At 32.4% G+C, this 20,585-nt stretch overlaps 1 protein-coding gene across 1 annotated transcript in view; it reads left to right on the forward strand.

Moving 5' to 3' along the window:
• The window catches only part of PTPRQ (protein tyrosine phosphatase receptor type Q), a 199,271-nt gene that overhangs the window by 50,757 nt on the left and 127,929 nt on the right, over window positions 1–20,585 (forward strand). The window contains exons 18-23 of the mRNA XM_042944646.1: window positions 9,388–9,548; window positions 10,265–10,410; window positions 14,800–14,968; window positions 16,373–16,663; window positions 16,925–17,200; window positions 17,576–17,727. Of these exons, the coding sequence (XP_042800580.1) occupies window positions 9,388–9,548; window positions 10,265–10,410; window positions 14,800–14,968; window positions 16,373–16,663; window positions 16,925–17,200; window positions 17,576–17,727 (1,195 nt within the window). The remainder of the gene's footprint in view (window positions 1–9,387; window positions 9,549–10,264; window positions 10,411–14,799; window positions 14,969–16,372; window positions 16,664–16,924; window positions 17,201–17,575; window positions 17,728–20,585) is intronic.

The following is a 20,585-nucleotide window of genomic DNA, read 5'->3' on the forward strand; positions in this document are numbered from 1 at the left end:
ATTTACTAAAACTTCAAAGATATTTAATAATTTGAAATCAGAGGAATAAATTCTTAATATATTAACTCTAGAAACCTAGAAGTTTCAGAGATTAGATTTCAAAGGATATAGGAAGAACTCCTTATAGAAGCTTTTAATGTTACATTTTTTTGTTGTTGTTAAACTGGGACTTGGAATGCTTTTAGAGACATGGGTTTGGATTCTGGCCCTGCCATTCAATTATCTGCGTGATTCTCTTAAAATACTGTATAAATGGTGGTATCATTATTAGCAAAGTTCCTATTTCAGGGGTTCACATTTTTCTCTTCTCAGTTTCCATTATTTCGGCTTTCTAGTAATTACCAAACTCTTTTGAAAGCAACATCTTTATTTAGGGGCACCTTGGTGGCTTAGTCGGTTAAGTGTTTGACTATTTCGGGTCTGGTCATGATCTCACAGTTTGTGAGTTCGAGCCCCATATCGAGCTCTGTGCTGACAGTGTGGAGCCTGCTTGGGATTCTCTTTCTCTCCCTCTCTCTATGCCCTTCCCTCCACTCATGTTCACTCTCCACCCCCCCCCCCCAAATAAATAAATAAACACTAAAAAAAAAAATAAAAACATCTTTGGATGTTTGCTATTTTCAGTATATCTACAAAATACAGACTGCCAATTTTATTTTATTATACTGAGTGACTTCTCTCTTTTTCATGAATATTCTTTACAAAATAGCTCTACAAGGTGAAGGTTAATGTGCAGGCATTTTATAACCACTACTGTGTGAGTAACATTTGATTTGTAGATGCTGTGCTCAGAAATCTGCTTTAAAATGACATTTCCTTTTAAGGTCTGTTTTATGAAATAACTTTTATCATTTATCCAGATGGTAAAGTAGCATTTTTTCCATCAGTTACATTGATAAATTATGCTTATTTGTATTTAAGTGATAAACAATCTTTGCATTGCTAGAGCAACCACCATTAAATAAATGAATTCCTGTTAGAGCAGTTATCTTATTCTTTTAATACACTTTGGACTGAGGTGTAATATTGTAGCAAACTGATACAAAGTTTATTTATTTACTTTACATAGACCTTCCTTCCCTTGCAGTAGGGTTACATCCTGATAAACTCATTGTAAATTGAAAATATCATGAAGTCAAAAATGCACTTAGTACACGTAACCTGCAGAACATCACAGCTCAGCCCAGCCCACCTTAAATGTGTTTAGAACACTTACACTGGCCTACAGTTGGGCATAATCATCTAACACAGGCCTACTTTCTAGTAAATGTTGAATATATCATGTAATTTCTTGAATACTTAACGGAAAAAGAATGGTGGTGTGGGTGCAGAATGGTTGTAAGTGCCTTGGTTGTTGATCCTTGTATTCATGGAGCTGACGAGGAACTGTGGCTTGCTGTCTCTGCCCAGCAGCATGAAAGAGGATCATACTGCCTATGGCTAGCCTGAGAAAAGATCAAGATTTAAAATTTCAAGTACACTTTCTGCTGAATATGTATTGCTCTTAAACTATCACAAAATGGAAAACATCCTAAATGGAAATGTTATAAGTTGGGAACCATCTGTAGTTGAGTTCAGCCTGGATTTGTTTAATAATTTTTCTTCCATATAGTTAGTAAAATTTAACAATAGTTTTCTTTTTTGTTTATAAAGCTTCTATGTGAATGCCTTATCAGGTATAGCTAAAAGACTGGAGTGAAAGTAATGCTGTAAATTCTAGCTTATACACAAATCTTGGCTTTTAAATGTTTTTCATTTTCTTAGTAGTAATTCTGAGAAGTAATTCTGAGTCAGTCAGCCTGACAGATGTTTATTAAACTCTGTGGGGAGATAAAAATACATATGTAATTTTAAAATGACTGTAGACTAATTGAAGATAAAATATGTGTATGAAATAATTCTAAAAATACTTTCTAAATAATATATTAGGAGGTCACAACAATTCTAATGCAGCGTTTTGTTAGATGTCATTGGTCGAATAATTTCCCCCATATCATAAAACCTTACCTTTGGAAATAGCCTTCTATATGCTAAAAGTTTGCTAAGTTCTGTTTTTTCCTGTTTTCTAAAATATTTTTACCCTACTTAAATGACCTGCTTGAGAATACAAGAGAGATCAATAATCAGAATGGGAAGGTTGTAAAGATAGGTTGATAAACAAGGAGATCATCTCAGTGGAAACAGTACAGTAGTCTCCCCTTACCTGTGGTTTTGCTTTCTGCAATGTCACTTATCCACAGTCAACTGTGGCCTGGAAGTAGATGATCTTCCTGACAGATCATGAGGTCAGTAATAGCCTAATGGTACAACACAATGCCTACATCAATCATTCACTTCACTTCATCCCATCCCGTAGGCGTCTTATCATCTCACATCATCACAAAAATAAGGGTGAGTACAGTACAATTAGATATTTTAAGAGAGAAGCCACATTCACATAACTTTATTATACTATAAAGTTAATAAATTAATAAATTTTGAATAGAATTCTGCCAGCATTTCAAAATTAATAGATACCTAATGAAACTTCAGATTCCTTTGTTTCTTATAGAAATCAGGATAGTTTGCCATATTGCCCATGATGAAAATCAGCTGGAGTGGAATAGAAGGTGTCTTTAGATGGAGTGTTTGCTTGGCAATTTACTACAGTTCCCACCACATCCTATTTCAAGTCCAATCTTCTTAGTCATTGATTTTGCTTGTGTGGATCTTGAGTTCTTACACCCTCAGTTTAGGGGTCTTTTAATCACTCTTGTGATATGTACACATCTGGGAGACATTGTGATTTGCTTGCATTAGAGATTTGGGGAACGAAACATCTTGAAGAGCTAGACAAAAGGGCTCAAAAGGGATAGTGTAGAAGTTAGCATTTTGGGACAAATGTTTTTGGTTTTTTACTTATTTATTTTTCATAACAATACCATAAGGGGAATATTGTCCCCATTTTGTAGGTACAGAAACTGACTTTTGAGGTAAAGGTTTACTTAAATTTACAGAGCTAGAAGATGACAATCAGAATTCATACATAAGTCTGTCTTATTCCCAAATCATGCTTTTCTCAAATCACTAGGAATAAGTGTTATAATTGGCATTTGTTCTAAATACTCAGCTGTGTACTTACAGGATTAGGGAAATCTTAGTTTGGTAAAAATACTTGTGATAAACACTTATGGGGTTATAAAAAATTAAGCTTAGTGCATTAACTCATATGGGTAATTTCTACCAAAAAAATCACTATCTTCTTATTGGTGTGCATTAGTTGATGAACTATATTCATTGTGATAAAATAAGTATATTGTTTCATGTGTAAACCATTTGGATTACTGATCTCTGCAGTTTAAGTAGTATATGGACAAAGTAGAGCTTGTTCAAGAAGTGATGCAGATGGTGAAAATACTCAGGATCAAGGCATGTGAGAAATTGCTGGAAGAATGGGACAAGGTATTAGTTAAGAGTCTTAGTTTCAAGTGACTAAACTCAACCTAAATTAGCTTAGGCAAAAATGAAAATTTATTGACACATAGCTGAAAAGTCCAGGGTGTAACTGGATGTAGGAGCTCAAATAATTTCACTAGATATGGTTAACGGGAAGAAGCTTGTGTGGACAACAGCAAGATCACCCTGTATCTTGAATATGTCTATTTATGGAGAGAATATGTATCTCAATATTGAAAGGGATTTTAAAGTTATATTTTAACCACGTACCCAAAGATCATACTGCTGGAGAAAATACTCCCAAGGACTTTCCACGCCTCTTATAATAAAATCCAAATTTCTTATTATGGCCTGAGGAATTGCATCCACTCTCAAGGAATGAGATCTTCTCCTTCAGCTCAAGCACAATTCCTCCTCCTGTCTTCTGGACCTTAATTCCTTGTGTCTTCTCCAAGATCATGGTTTATAAATAGTTCCACAGCTTCAACCTCATTCTCTTTAATGGCTTTTTCCTTTTATCTTATAAATGTGTCTTTTCTGCTAAAGGCAAACAAGACAAAATCAAAGCAAATCAATAAGCCAACCAAATGACAATGAGAACAACAGCAACAACAAATAAATACCCTACTTTGACTCTGACTTTCTCTGAAACTCTGGAAAAGCTTTAGCATCATAGAATATGATGCTTTGCTAGTTTGGGGTTATTTAACACATAATTGCTAATCTGTTGGTACTACTCAGCTATGCAGAGGTACTGTTCTAGAGTAAGGTGCAACATAGAAGAGTGGTTTCCTTATAGTGACAAAATTAGTGAAAATCACTTGTTCGTATGAGGAAGAGAATATTTGAGAGAGTCAAGTAAGTGGATTTTGAAATTATTTTTGTAAGTGTTATTTAATGAGTGAAATGATTAATCTAGAATATTTAGATAATGGCATATTATAACTTTGAATATAAATACATAGGAATGAACAAGGATGTGTCATCAGGTTAGATTACCCACATGGAACAAAATATCAAATGATGAAGATTAGAATTAAGACCCTGACCTTTCAGAGGGTCTCAAATCTTGTGTAGAAAACCTTTTATGTTCACACTTAGGGAAACGGGGGAATTGGTTTCAGTCTTCCCAGGTGGTTTGGTATTCAAGATTCCTTCAAGATTCCTTCTTAGCAGTTGCTGCTTAGTGTGAACTTGATGTGATAAGAGATGAGTAAAGAAAGTGCTAAACGAGACCAGAGAAACTGCTTTTATACTCTAGAATTTCCTTCATGCCCTAGATGTCACAATGTGGTCTGTCTTTTGATAAAAAAAAAATCATAAATTACTTAGGAAATAACTTCATTTTAAAGACCCTATGAATCCCATCCCAAGACATTTTCTTGTTGTTACCAGTGAGTGTACACAGAAAAACTGTATCCTACATTTATTCAGAGTTGTTTCAAGGTCATTCAAATAATTTCGATTTGTCAAATTCAAGAAAGCTTTTAAAATGTTCTAAGAAGTTTCTTTTTTTCAAATTTTATTTTATTTCTAGTGTAGATAGCATACAGTGTTTTTAGTTTCAGTTGCACAACATAGTGATTCAACAATTCTATACATGATTCAGTGCTCATGATGATAAGTGTACTCTTAATCCCCTTCACTTTTTTTTTTTTTTTTTTTTTTAGTCTATATCTCCACTTGCCTTCCCTCTGGTGACCATCAATTTATTGTCTATAGTTATGAGTCTGGGGTTTTCTGGTTTTGGTTTTGGGTTTTTTGGGTTTTTTTTTTTTTTTGGTTTATCATTTTTTTCAAGCTTTAAAAAAATTCTAGCTAGAAAAATGTTCTAATAAATTTCTGGTATTAAATCAGTAAAATGAATGCACTGAGAACTCCCCTCAAGTTTTTTCCTCAGTTTGAAAATTGACCCTGGCTAGGAGGTTTGCCTGTTGTTGAAGTTATCTATTTTAGAGTATAAGTATTGTTAACATTTATATTCCTTCCATTTATACACAGTTTATAATTTTGAATATGTAAGATTTAGACCTATGTTGTCAGGGAGGCTTCCTTTCTTTTCCCCCCACCTCACTCAACTCCCTATTCTGCTCTCAATCCTTACAAACTAGCTTTCTGATCAACAATTTCCTGCACCTTTGGGAGATATGTTGTATTCTCCTTTTCTAGATGTTACCAATAATCAAATTTTACTGGCTTAATTTTTTTGTTCATCTCTTTTTCTTTGCTGTTAGCCACTGGTGGGGCAGGGTGGAGATGGTGTTGTCATTGTCATTAAAGGGATCCCATTTTTATTAATGAAAGGTTTTATAATTATTTACTATTTTGTCTGTTTTGAGGATAGGGGCTGAATCTTACTCATATTTGTGTCTAACATAGTTCCTGCATAAAGTAGATACTCAATAAATTTTGTTGGATATTGATTGCATACATATCATCTCTAAATTGAGAGGGGCTAGGAAGGTATCTGTACTTCTTTGTTTGGAGCACTATCTAAAAGGACAGTGCCTTTCTAGGGGCACCTGGGTGGCTCAGTTGGTTGAGCGTTCAACTTTGGCTCAGGTCGTAATCTTGCAGTTCGTGAGTTTGAGCCCAGCATCAGGGTCTGTGCTGACACCTCAGAGCCTGAAGCCTGCTTCGGATTCTGTGTCCTCTTCTCCCTTAGCCCCTCCTCTGCTCACACTCTTTCTCTCTCAAAACTAAATAAATATTAAAAACTTTTTTGAAAAGAATAGTGCCTTTCTACTCTAATATATATTCTCCATTTAAGACACTACAATAAAATATAGAAAAGAAAATGCATAAGTTATGCAAAAAAGGGCCACAAATGACCAATATACATATAAAAGATATTCTGCCTCACAAATGGTTAGGGATTTGCAGATTAAAAATATTTTTTGAGTCAAGTTTGCAGTAATTAAGATTAATATCCAGACTAGTAATGAGAGTTTGCCAAAGGTGTGCTCTCACACATTGTTGTGGTTCTAAATTATAATAATTTATAATTTGGAACAGAAACAACTTTTAGAACAGTAATCATTAAAATTAAAAAAAATGAACCCATTTGATGTAATAATTACACCACTGGGAATTTAACCTACAGAAATCCAAGGACCATTATGAAAAGATATTTGTATAAAAATGATTGCTGTGTCACAGTTAGTAACTAAAAGAGGGGTGGGAAGCAACCTAAGTGTTAATTTTACAGCAGAATGGCTGAATAACTATGATACATCCAAATTAGGCAATTACAAAAAAATAATGATGTAGATCATTGTTATCACATAAGTAAAGCAAAACAAGGTCAAGATATAGAAGAACATACACTTTTATAAATGGAAATAAAACACTCTAATGGAACATATAATATCCCTATTATAGTATTTCAAAGTAATACGGACAAAACAGATCTTTAAACTACACCAGTTAAAACCAAGATTATAGCAGTGTCAAACGTAGGCCTTCTCATGCATGGAGGGAGTGACTCATCAGAGCTGCAGGGTTGCTCACAGAGATGGCTGTTCTCTGTTCTCTGAAGATTTATGCGTCTTTCCTTCAATCTGACAACTGCATAAGAGCAAGGAAGAGGGAGTCAGATCCTTAGAGACTGCAACACCTCTCTCTCTTTCCCCTTCCTAGTTCTCAGTTACATAGCAAACTATCTCTTATCTAAGTTATGTTATGAACTTGGATCAGAAATGAAATTTCAGTTGACGTTTATGTATGCTCAGATTTTTTTTTTACCTTAGTCGTTAAAATAGCGACAATCCTAGACTACAAAAGAAGAACAAGCCCCAAACAGACAAGAACATTATCAGTATCTGAAAATTTTATTAGTACTATTTTGTCTTGAGGTAAACCAGGGTAGGTGTAGAAACTATATCTGTACATGCAGAGGTGGATTATTGACTTTGTTATTCAGACAGTTTACAAAGACTATCTTCTTACTGAAATACCTGGGTATGTGAGACAAAATTTGCTTTTGATCTGCCTTTTCCAGGTAATTGCCTTGATTCTAAATTATCTATGGAATGTAATCAGGGTTCTTCTTATTGTAGGCAGACACTTATCTGCAGTCAGGGCAAGAAGGTAGTGATGCAAGGCAGCAGATAGCATTGAAAAATATGCTTGAAAAGGAATTTTAAAAATAGATATGGTGCAATTAGATCACTTTAGCTAATTTCACAGTTTTAGAGATCTGAATTGGATTAACCATATTGCAGTGTTCTAATGACCTGTGACCAATGACAGGGGTAAAGAATTGGGTAAAGTTTCTATGACAAAGCGTCTTTCTCTGAGACTAACAGCCACAGCCTTAAGTTCTAAAAGCCCCCTCCTGGGTCTCAGTAAAGTCTCTACTGCTTCTGAGAGAAGCTATCTGAAGAAACTGTTTCAAATTGCTGAATAGCCTTGCTAATCCTGTTGGTCTACAGTCACAGATTCTGAATTCATATTTTTCTCACTATGGTAACCTTTCTGACTACTTTTCAGATAACCATACCTATATTTGGAGTGAATTGACACTTTTGTAATCGTTAAACCATGGCTGAAATGTCTGTGTCTTTGTGGATACCCTTAGTTCACTTATAATCTATTATTCCTCTTAATGATTTAAGAATTCCAATATTTCAATGGCAAAGAAAGAGCATCTTATATTCAGAGGAAATACCCATTTAGTTCTTGGGTGCCATGTGATACTAAAGAAGGAAAAAATAGGATTGCATGAGATTGATACACTTTTGCTGTAATGTTGATCATATTCCCTTAAATTCTTTCACAATTAACTTTATTGGTCTTAAAATCTAATTTTTTTAAATGCAGTTTTCAGTACCACTATGTACATATTCATTCTTTAATTTAGATTCTAACCTATACTTAATTCAAAACTATAGAAACTATATGAGCGTGACTGAAATAAAATAATTGCAGTATCATATTACCTAGCAACATTTTGTCATTTAGCCTTTTTTCCCTCCTTGAGATTTTAGTATTTACTTGAAGAATTTTTTTTTATTATTTTTTTTAATGTTTACTTATTTTTGAGAGAGACAGAGACAGAATGCGAGTGGGTTAGGGGCAGACAGGAGACACAGAATCTGAAGCAGGCTCCAGGCTCTGAGCTGTCAACCCAGAGCCTGACGTGGGGCTTGAACTCATGAGCTGTGAGATCATGACCTGAGCCAAAGTCGGACACTCAACCAACTGAGCCACCCAGGTGACCTGAAGAGATTTTAATAATCAACATTTTTTTGTGTTTTCTGGAATGACATTTTAAATACTTTTCAGATTTTAACTGGATGAGAGATGTGAGCTCTACCTTTTCCTTTTCTGTATGTTATACATAGATCATTTTCAATTTGTTTCCAGTTACTACATAATTTCATACATAATACATAATTAATTTAGAAATTAATAAAGGGTAATTAATTACTATAATTAGTAAAGAATAACACACAGGTTTGCTATTTTATATACTACTATTTAGATATTTACTCTTTGAATTTCTCTGAGGTAAATATTACTTTTGTACGATGTATGAAAAATGAATTTGTTTGACAAATAAAGGGTATATATAAGATATCACCAACACTTAAAAAGAACATATATTTGAACAAGTAAAACATGGGTATGAAAAGGAGTGCTGTAATTAGTTGGACCACACAGTATTCCTAGAGATCTATTAAAATCAGTCCAAGTAACTTCTAATATGAACAACTTATTAACACTTGATTGAATTACTCAGTATACTTGAAAACAAAAAAAATTATTTATTGAATTATTCTTAATTTCACCCTTTTTAGCATTTCAGGATAAGTGGTGTCTTTATCCTATTAGTCTGGATTAATACATTTGTGTGCATTAATGTTGCTTATTTTTAATATACTTGTGCTCAAAATGTGTATGTAATGTTTAATTTAATAGTCAATTATACAGATCTTTTTTTTCTCACAGGGATAGGTCATCATTAAAAACTATTAATGTAACTGAAACATCATTAGAGTTTTCAGATTTGGACTATAATGTTGAATATAGTGCTTATGTAACAGCTAGCACAAGGTTTGGTGATGGGAAAATGAGAAGCAGTATCATTAACTTTCGAACACCCGAAGGAGGTGAGTTCTTTTGGATGTAGGCCAAGTAAAAAAATATCCTATGCAAAAAAAAAAAAGTATTAAATATCAAAATGTATTACTAAGCCTAATATCTGTCATCATGTTGGAAGCGAAATTGCTTTTTGGTCACTTCCTAGCTGTGTGATGCTGGGAAAATAATTTCTCTGTGCCTCAGTTTCCTATCTATATTATGGAAACAATACATTACCTACTTAACAGGGTCCTTATGAGGATTAAATGAGTTTATATTTGTAAATACACTAGGTATAGAACTTGACACTTAGTATTTTATGTATTTGTTAAATGAAACAAAATAACATGCATTAAGCCATCTCACTGTCTTCTCTATTATTCGATTTCAAGATTCTAAGTTAAATAAGAATTTCATATTATGTGTTTTATATTGGAAACTTGTTACAAGGTTGTTTTCCAATACAGGGCAGTGGCATGTTTTAGAAGTGGGATAGTGTTTTACTTTCTTTAGTAAGAAATCTATCTGTCCTCTGCTTGGATTTTGCTGTGATACGATATTAGAGAGTTGGCCCAATGAGCCTTGTGGATTTCAATTCTGACCTCTCATTAGATGTTATACCTAATTTAAGTTTTCTTTTGAAAAACAGTGGTTATTGCTTATCAAAGACAGGTAAAATTTAGAACATTGCAGACATTCTTTAGAGCCACAGGTGCAGTTTTTTGTTCAATTGTTTGTTTTATAGCACCAAGTGATCCTCCCAAAGATGTTCGTTATGCAAATCTCAGTTCTTCATCAATAATGCTCTTTTGGATGCCTCCTTCAAAACCTAATGGGATTATTCAATATTATTCTGTTTATTACAGAAATACTTCAGGTACTTTTGTGCAGGTAAGACTTGAGTTTTCTTCTAGTTAGTTCTTTATTTACATCCTTCAGTTTTATTGATGATGATACAGACTTGGCATGGTAGAAAAACCATTTCTCTTACACTGATAATTATGAATAGACATTTCATAAAACTTTCATTGAAACTGAAAAAATATGGTGGGGAAATGTCAGATACATTTTAACCTATCTGTGCATATGCACACATTTCCATGTCAGCTTCAAACATATTATAAACAATGAAGATGTGACCTATTTAAAATTCTGTGTATAAATATGGTCCTCAATTCCACTTCTTCAAGAAGTGTTCTCTAAAGAGTTGATGATTTAATTTACCCTCATTTCTCAGCTAAAAAAATTTCCCTTTTGTTTGCATACAATATAAATAGTTTTAATGTTTGGATGTGTTTGCATATTTTTCTTCAATTTTAACAATTTTTAACTGCTAGCTGAAGGGATTTTGTTGTTGTTATTTAGTATCACATGTAATAAAATCACTAGGAATGTGGTTATTTCACTTGAGGTATGCAGGGTTTTAGGGTCATACAGTTTGCAGATGGGCACTTTCTGATGTGAATAATGATGGTTATGAAAATAGCTAAAATGCATTTTGTTTAGAGAAATATTTTCAGTTTACTCAATAGAAATCCTTTATTTATCCAAACTAAATATTTAACAGAATTCTAACATATGAAAATGATAAAATTGGAATGGTTATGATTGAATCAGGAATGGAGAGATTTGGAATATAATTTGGAAACAGCTAATTTTGAAGAAAGGCTACAATTTACAGAACACGTACCTTAATAGAAACTGTTGACTGCCTGTTGATTATAACACTGTCCATTCTTACTTCTTTGTATCTTTTTAAGCAGCTGAAGAATAGGGACAAGTCTTAGTAATTTTGGGCTGTCCAGCTCTATTTGTGACTGACGACATTAATATAGCCATGGGAGTTAGTTCTTGGGATCAACAATCTCAGGAAATAAAGCATCACTGTATTGAATTATTTGCTTTACTGTATCTATGCTGCAGCTTAGGCTGATGAATGGGGTCAGAGCAGAATTTTGCCAGTAGTCTCAGGACTACTGAGCAGTGGGTAAGAGAAAGTCAAGGTTGGTTTAGTTTTTACATTCTGCTCAAGACCCTCTAAGGATGGGCTTGAATAAGTGTGACTACTTAAAACTTAATGCCAAAAGAAAAACTACCTTATACAAGACATGAAGATATAGATATATATGTAGTTATAGATGTATATTTTTATAACAATGCCTTAGGAGCAGAAGGAGAAAGGAGGATCCTTTTTTTTTCCCTTTCTGTGTACATTAAGCAACTTTTGCTATTCCTTTTTGTTCTGTTCTATTTTGAGAAAAGAAATGGGATTTGTATGCAATTTATTGTAATTTTTTTTACCACAGTGTTGTTTACAAATTTAAGAATGTGTCATTATGTCATGGAGGCCATTCAAAATGCAGATTTCTTCTTTCACACATTTAACAAAAATACTGCAAAGGGGTGGTGTCTGTATCTGAATCTTAGCAAAGGTTTTTGCCTGGGTACAATTTACTTTATAACCTATATACACAATTCTATTTTGGTTCTCTTTTTCCACACTTAAATAATGAAGTATAAACATCTAACTATGGTTTCAAACCTATTTACAATTCATATAACTTAGAAAACGTAATCTTTTATTAAATAATCTTAAGAATGCTTTTATGTGTGACAGCTGCTAGAGAGCACAGGCTAATGATGTGAAGATACTTCTCATATTGCGTGAAGTTCATCTGTGCTTTAATTTATTCCTCAAGTTAATGTTAAATACAGCATCTTTGCTAACTGATTTTCTATTTTGGGTTGGAAGAGTGGAATAAACCCTCAAAATGAACATTATATAGCAGAATAAGTGTGTAGCTTTTTTCTTCCTCCTTCTCTTCCTTCTCTTTCGCACAGAACTTTGTTGAATACCTCATGCATGGTATATCACATTTTGCTAACCATTCTTGGTATTTGCTTACTTGTCCTAGCAACCTATGCTATAGCAAATAATTTGAAGAAAAGGATCACGTGACACTTATCATTCCATCCCCCGAAGTCCTCTGGTACTATGTCATACATAGGTTCAATGCTCAATAAATATTTTTAGTTGAAAGAATGTACCAACATTATTTTTGATACTTAGTTATAATTTTGGAGCATTTGAGTTTGTGGGAAAGTGATTTTTCCTTCTTCTGACCTTTGGGGAATTTAATCTCTCTGCTACCATTGTTCTTCCTTCAATTGTTGCACATTGTGTTTAGTATAGTGTATTAATTCTTCTACATTTTCATTTTTACCCACTTATGTCATATCTCCTCCTGTGCCTGACATAGTGTCTTATTATATTTAAAAAATGCTAATGAATACTGGTTGATTAATCAAATTTGAAAGCTTTTACTAAATAACTTCTGACTGCATTTATATATACAGAGTAGCAAGTCTTAATTAGATAATTTGAGCTGAAAGAAATTTTTTTTCCAAAAATAAATAAATGACTGAAATAATCATCTGGATAATTGATCTAATTCCAAATTTGGTACATGTCAATGATGCTAAGTCACACACTCATCAGGAATGGCTACTGGGTGATTCAAAATAATTCATTTCTAAATAGTCATCAAGGTGATAGGTAATCAGAATCAATTCAATAACAAAGAAAAAATAAAATTTATACCAAAAAGCTACATTAGTATATTTTTTCATTACATCCTCGTGACTTACTTATTTTATAACTGGAGGTCTATACCTTTTGATCACCTTCACCCATTTTGCCCACCCCCTCTCACCCTGCACCTCTGGCAAACACAAATCTGTTCTTTGTATCTGTGAGTTCAGGTTTTGGGGTTTATGTGTGTTTTAGATTCCACATATAAGTGGGATCATATGGTATTTGTCTTTCTCTGTCAGACATATTTCTGTCAGCATTATGACCTCAAGGTTCATCCTCGTCACAAATGGCAGGATTTCCTTCTTTTTAAATGGCTAAATAATTAATTACGCTAATATTTTAAGAGATACTTTATGTAAAACAATTTTTCCCTGTGTAAGATAGATGTGTTGAAAGATAATTCAAGTTTGCAAATCATATTTTGTGTGACATTGTTACATTGTTTTAACTTATCTGTTCCTGAATAAGCAGCCACAAAATTGAGGGAGATCTTTTATTACACTCATTCTTCCCCTCCTCTCCACCAAATGCTGGCAAAAGAACCACAAAACTTTGCTGAATTTAATTTTTTGATGCATTATAGAACCATCCTAACTGTAAACTTTAGTCAAATTAATTACCCTAAGTTTTTCATTTAAATGAACTAATTACCATTTATTGTTTTTTATTTGTGTGCTAGATATGATATTGTTTTATGTGTTTCATATCATCTAATCCTCAAAATCTCTCTGTGAAGTAGAAATAATTACTCCCATTTTATAGTTGAGGAAAGAGAATCTTTGAGTTTAGATGGTTTATTGAGGGCTACTCTGCTAGAATTGAAGTTAGGTTTATAGGATGCTTAAAACTTTGTATGTTTTGGAATGATTGAGCTTTCTTGGTGTAGATGAGCATTATTATATTATTAAATTAATAATATGGACATCCATACTATTAGTATGGGTTTATTCATACTAATTGCTTACATAATTTTAAGTATATTTTCCTTTATTTTATTACTAGTTTTGTTTGCTATGTGTTTTGTATTAAAAATATGATCAGAAAGAAAATGATTGCATAAATAAATTCCCTAATCATCAATAAATGCCTTAGGACAAATATAACTAGGAATCAGGCAAAATTTTTTTAAATTGCTCTTACTCTGCATTTAATAAAGAAAATGCATCTAGCTGACTTCCCATTTCTCCCCATGATTGTAGGGAAAAAAAAGCCCCATTAAAGATGAATAATAACCATTTGAGTTCAGAGAAAGTGGTGAACACTTTAATAATTTCTTCATCATTCATAGGAAGAAAAAAATCAAAGTTTTTATAATATTCATAAAATATAGGGTCAATGTTTTGAAAACTACTTGAAAGTTTTATAATGAAAACTGACACTGCTCAGCACCTTGGAGCGCTTTCAGTTGGCTACTGGACCTTCTCCATAAGCTGGAAGTTTCTGCTCTTTCCTATTCTGTATGTTAATTTTATGATAAAAACAATACCATCTATTCCTCTTTTAGTACAAACATATTTCCAGTTTAATTATTGCACTAATCAATTTACATAGATTTTTTTCAAAAATTAACACTTTAAAATAATAAGGATGGCCAATTCATGGATAATAATTATTTTGAAATTACTTGAAATTATGTATACTAAAACTACATTCTGAACAATTAAAACAATATGTTTATTTTTCAGAATTTTACACTCCACGAAGTAACCAATGACTTTGACAATATGACCGTATCTGCAGTAATAGATAAACTGGCAATATTCAGCTACTATACATTTTGGGTAACAGCAAGTACCTCAGTTGGAAATGGGAATAAAAGCAGTGACATAGTTCAAGTATACACAGATCAAGACAGTATGTAAACAAAAAGCATTTATTAATTTTTAAAAGGTTTAATTTAACACTTTATTTTAGAACCTTTTTCTATTTGTATATATTACTAGTAAATTCTGTGATTTATTTAGGCACATTTAACTAGTCATTATAGAAGTTTGGAAATGCATTTAATATAGCTGTAAAACTATTATAATAATAACAGCCTTTTCTATTTATGGAAACTGCTACCATTCATGAACTTTCTGTCACTTTTATTGCTTCAAAAGATGTCACAGCCATCCAGTTGTAAGCATGAAAAATTCTGTTGCATACGTCGATGGGTGCTTGTCCATTTGCTTTAATCTAACACCTTTTTTTGTTTTAATCTAGCAACTTCTTTCCATTTCAGCCTTTGAATCCACACAGGACTCCATACAGCATCTTTGTTCTTATTATGTTTTTGACTAATATACTCGTAATATCTTTACTTTTTTAACTCTAGAAGTTTCTTGTATGCAGTTTCAGCAGTATCCTGTTTGTGCTGAGTATTCAGAAAACTATAATGATTGAGGCATTTGATGTTTTAGGTTTCAGCTTCAAGAATACAATGATCCATAAATCATTGCCTATTTCTTCTTGTGGTTGTTTCTGGAGTCCATTTATTTCTTAAGGACTAGTCTTTTATTGAGAAATGGTATTGACCTAAACTGCTGAGAATAAGATTCTGTGTTTATTGTCTGAAGATTGCAAATCGACAGACACGATAAGTATGAGTGAATGCTTTTGTTGTTGAACAATCTTTTAAATAGTTTACACATCGATCAACAGGGTAAGATGATAAAATACGTGAAAATATGTGCTTGCAGAATCTTTAACAAAGTATTTTAGTGCAGTATGTAGTCAATATCATTTCAGGCATTCTTTAAATGCGGATATCTCCCCATATTTTCAGCAATCTATAAATGTTATCAGTGACTGTTGTAGCACCATGAATAATAAACACTTATTGTGCACTGTTCCAGGTGAGAGGTCCTAGATCTGATATATGTACAGTAATGATAATCTTTAGAAGAAAGAAACTGAAAATATTGTTTAGATAATATAAATGATCAAAATATTTAAATATCTGAGTATACATACACAGACATACATGTATGTGTACACGGATAATCACCATGTTGTAGGAAAGAAAAGAGAATATCATATAAAGCAATTCTAACACATATTAAAGATGACAGAGTTTGTATTTTGAATCATTTTTAATATAATTATTTTGTAATAATATTTTGTAATAGGTGATATTTACTACATCTGCATTTAAACAATGTAAGAGCTAATGATGTAATAGATGCCATTTCAACAGTTATCCTCAGCTTGTGAATTTACCTAAATTTTATATAGGGTGACTGATGATTTTTATATTTTGCACATTACCTACCATAGTACCCAAAGGGTTTGTTGGAAACCTAACTTACGAGTCCATTTCATCAACTGCAATAAATGTAAGCTGGAGCCCACCATCTCATCCAAATGGTCTAGTCTTCTACTATGTTTCTCTGAGCTTACAGCAGACTCCTCACCACGTGAGACCACTTCTTGTGACATATGAGAGAAGTATATATTTTGATAATCTGGAAAAATATACTGATTATATATTAAAAATCACTCCATCAACAGAAAAGGGATTCTCTGATACCTATACTGCCCAGCTACACATCAAAACTGAAGAAGATGGTAGGCTGGACCCTTTTATTGCCTATTAAGCAGATTGTGGTGTTCTCTTCTTTACATAGCTTTCTGATAGAAAACATTATTTTTATAACTATATAGAGACTGTTTGTTCTCAGGTAGTTAGCCTTTCAATAAACATAATAAGCTCTGTTTTTTAAAATTAAAATAATTATCTGTTAATGAAATTATGTCCCACTATTATTAAAGCCTCTTCTTTTTAATGCTAATTCACTTTTCATTTAATATTCTTTTTTTCTTTTATAGTCCCAGAAACTTCACCAATAATCAACACTTTTAAAAACCTTTCCTCTACCTCAGTTCTCTTATCATGGGATCCCCCAGTAAAACCAAATGGTGCAATAATAAGTTATGATTTAACTTTACAAGGACCAAATGAAAATTATTCTTTCATTACTTCTGATAACTATCTAATACTGGAAGAACTTTCACCATTTACATTATATAGTTTTTTTGCTGCCGCAAGAACTATAAAAGGACTTGGTCCTTCCAGTACTCTTTTCTTTTACACAGATGAGTCAGGTAAGCCTGAATCCATAACTCTTGAAATGATTTCACTGTTGCAGCCTTGCTCTCTCTTTTTGAGGAACAGCATGGAAAATGAAAAGATATTCAGTTTTCTATTTGTAACAGGCTTACAACTATTCATCTACTTTGCTGAACTTTTTTTTTTTAATTCAAGCCTTAGAACAAAGTGCTTGTTTAAAATTAGTTTGGAACTACTGAGTTCCAAGTATAAAAACATAGTTACCGATGCTATTTATTTCTGAAATATGATCATTTTAGGAATCTTTCTTAATAGTGCCTGCAAGAAGCTAGAGTCACAATGATATTTTTACTAAATATCATTTACTAAAAATTTTATGAATATAAGTTTTATAATGTGTTTTCCTGCAGTGCCTTTAGCACCTCCTCAAAATTTGACTTTAATCAACTACACTTCAGACTTGGTATGGCTGAAATGGAGTCCAAGTCCTGTTCCAGGCGGTATTGTTAAAATATATAGCTTAAAAATTCATGAGCATGAAACTGATACTATATTTTATAAGGTAGGTTGATTATAACAGTACATGTTAATTTAAAAATTCAGAAATTGAATTAAAATCATTTGACATGCAGAGGAAAATGGACTGCTTTAAATTAAACAAGGACCATCTTTTTAAATAATCTTTTTTTCCCTACAATTTAAGGATGTTTATGGAAAACACAGAAGACATTTGTCAGATATGACAGCTGAATAATTTGTAGAGCAGTTTACTTAGACTTTACGACTTCTAGATATTTGCAAGTTAAGAAATAATTGCATTATTGTATTAATGCTGGAAAGTATATAGTAAATTTTTTCAGACTATTTAAAAACTGTTATTATCTTAAATGCAATATATTTCTATTTGTTGTTAAAAAGATACCAAGTAAGTGTTTTTAACCTTTTAAGAAAAGTATTTCTACTGGGCTTCTGGTAATCTTCCCTGATAGAATATAATCCCACACTGATTGGGCTTTTAAGGTATATCATTATTTTTTTTCCTTTCAATGCCAATTAGTTTACAACACTGAATACTCTTTCCCTTCTCCATTTTTAGGTTCTAGAATCAATGAAAAATACCCAAATTACAGATATAACAAAGGATCTCAAATATACTTGTGTGATTTCTAGCATTTAATTGCCAAAATATGTTATATAACTAGCATTTATTTAAGAAAGTGTTTTTATTTTTTTCTCCAAAGGCGATGACGTACTGGGATGCTCTTATTTAGTTACAACAAGAAGAGTGAAAAAAATCTGCAGTAAACATTGTCCCAATATTATATGCATTACAATTTATTGCTGATGGTAAATTATTTTTACAGCATGTGTAGCTTGCAAAGTGAATAGTAAAAATCAAAAGCAATGGTTAAGATTATGTCATAACGAACAATGACTTTCTGGAAATCAAGATATTACTTTAAAATCTGACAGGCTGAGTAGAATTTGAATTGTAGTACTCCATAAATGTGGAATCTGTTCCCCAAAAGTGTGAAATTCTAATAATGCTAAGTCTCTAGGCCCCTACTATCTATCCTGGTCTAATCTTAACATTTTCTCATTTTTTATTTGCTTTGTCTGTATGGGTCACTGGGAAATGATTATCAGAAAGGAAAAAGCAATCATTTTTTACTGCAATGACATTTTTTTTGAGACTTAATGTGTGGCATTAAGGCAGCTACTTAACCTCTTCTGACTTGGTTTCTTCAAGTGCAAAATTGGAGTTATAAGGATGCATACATTAAAAAGTGAGAATTGTAAGGGCAAATCTATATCAAGCATTTAGAATAATCTTCAGCACATGATATATGTGTTAGCTATTGTTGTGTTATTGTACATCATTTAAGAAAAGGTTTGAAAACTGCATCCAGCATTGTCATAGCACTAAGTATGAAAGGACAGTATACCTTTACCTGAATATGAGAATAAGTTATGATTTTTAGGCTTCCTGATATTTCAGTGGAAATGCTACCATTAAAATGTTTCTAGTAGCAAACATATAATCTTTATACCATAAAGTATTAAATATATTACTTTTGGGTAGAAGGAATAGTTTTTCTTGAAAATTTACTATTTTTAGTTACTCCTTTTTACACCTGTTTTGTCCTCCGTTGATTTTCGTAGTCTTATTTTCTTTTAAATTCCTTTGAATATACTTCATGCCACCTGTTTTCCTTTCCTAACACCTAGTTTGTTTGCTTTCGTCCCTCTGTTTAGCTTTCTTCCTGAGTGTATTGTCCTATTTTCCTTACGTCTTTGTCTCTATGTCCTATCGGTTTCTATTATTTTCTTCTTTTTCTTTTTATTCTTTCAAATTATATGTGGGTTTGTGGAGACAGAATAATTCCAGAACCATTCCAAAGATTCCTGCCATTGTAGTCAATCCAGTGAGTTCCCACGGAATCAGTTAGATCCAGGTCTACTGGTAACTTGGGTCACTCACAAATATGGAAACAAATTGTTTATTCAGTAAAAAGTTCTGCTAAAATATGTTTGGAAATATTCCTCATTCATGTCTCCCTCTTACATCCCAGTGACCAGATGTAAATCTGGTCACTGTCCAGTGAGCTGCTCTCACATGTTTTGTTATAATCTTGGGTTCAGTCATTTCTCTGGGTACAGACCTTTCCTAATCCAAGTCAAAATTTACCTGCATTGTTCTAATTTCTTCTCAGTCAACATTTGTTTGTAGATTTCTTTGATTAATATAAAAGTTCCTTGATGGCAGTGACCATATGTATCTTATATATGTATCTTTATAACCTTCTGGTTATCTAACAGTATGCTTTATAAATAGTAAGCATGAAAGAATGAAAGGATAGAGTGTAATACAATGAGTCCCTAAAGTATGTCAATAACTTGGGATATTAATTTACAATTTGATTTAATTTAAAATATGATTAAAATGTAAGTTCCTTGTGAGTTAGCATTCTTGCTAAATTTCTGTTACTGAAATGTTTAATAAATAAGTCAAAGTAGTTTATATTTTGGGTCCATTAAATGGAGTATTTTTAAAATTACACCATTATAGGAGACATTGTCTTCTGTTTCTGTAAAGATAACAGATTAGTCTTAACTGATCTCTCAGTTATGACAATTATCTTTGAATGAAGACTTTATACTTAATGGTAAATATTTCTATGAGAACACATATCCTTCCTTGAGCAGTTGTGATAACTGTTTTGTTCCTTTTTTTCATTTTCCTAAGAGATTGGGTAAAATTATGAATTTAGGAGTTGTCTAGGAAAACTCATAATTTAAGCTTCATGAGAATAGAGATTTTTTTTAACTGTTGTATTCCCAATGCCTAGCATAAAGTAGCTGATGAATAAATTAATTTACACAGAATGTTACTGGTATTAAAAAACGACTCTAGATGAA

This window comes from Panthera leo, chromosome B4 (genome assembly GCF_018350215.1).
Source record: "Panthera leo isolate Ple1 chromosome B4, P.leo_Ple1_pat1.1, whole genome shotgun sequence".
Taxonomy (NCBI): Eukaryota; Metazoa; Chordata; class Mammalia; order Carnivora; family Felidae; genus Panthera; species Panthera leo.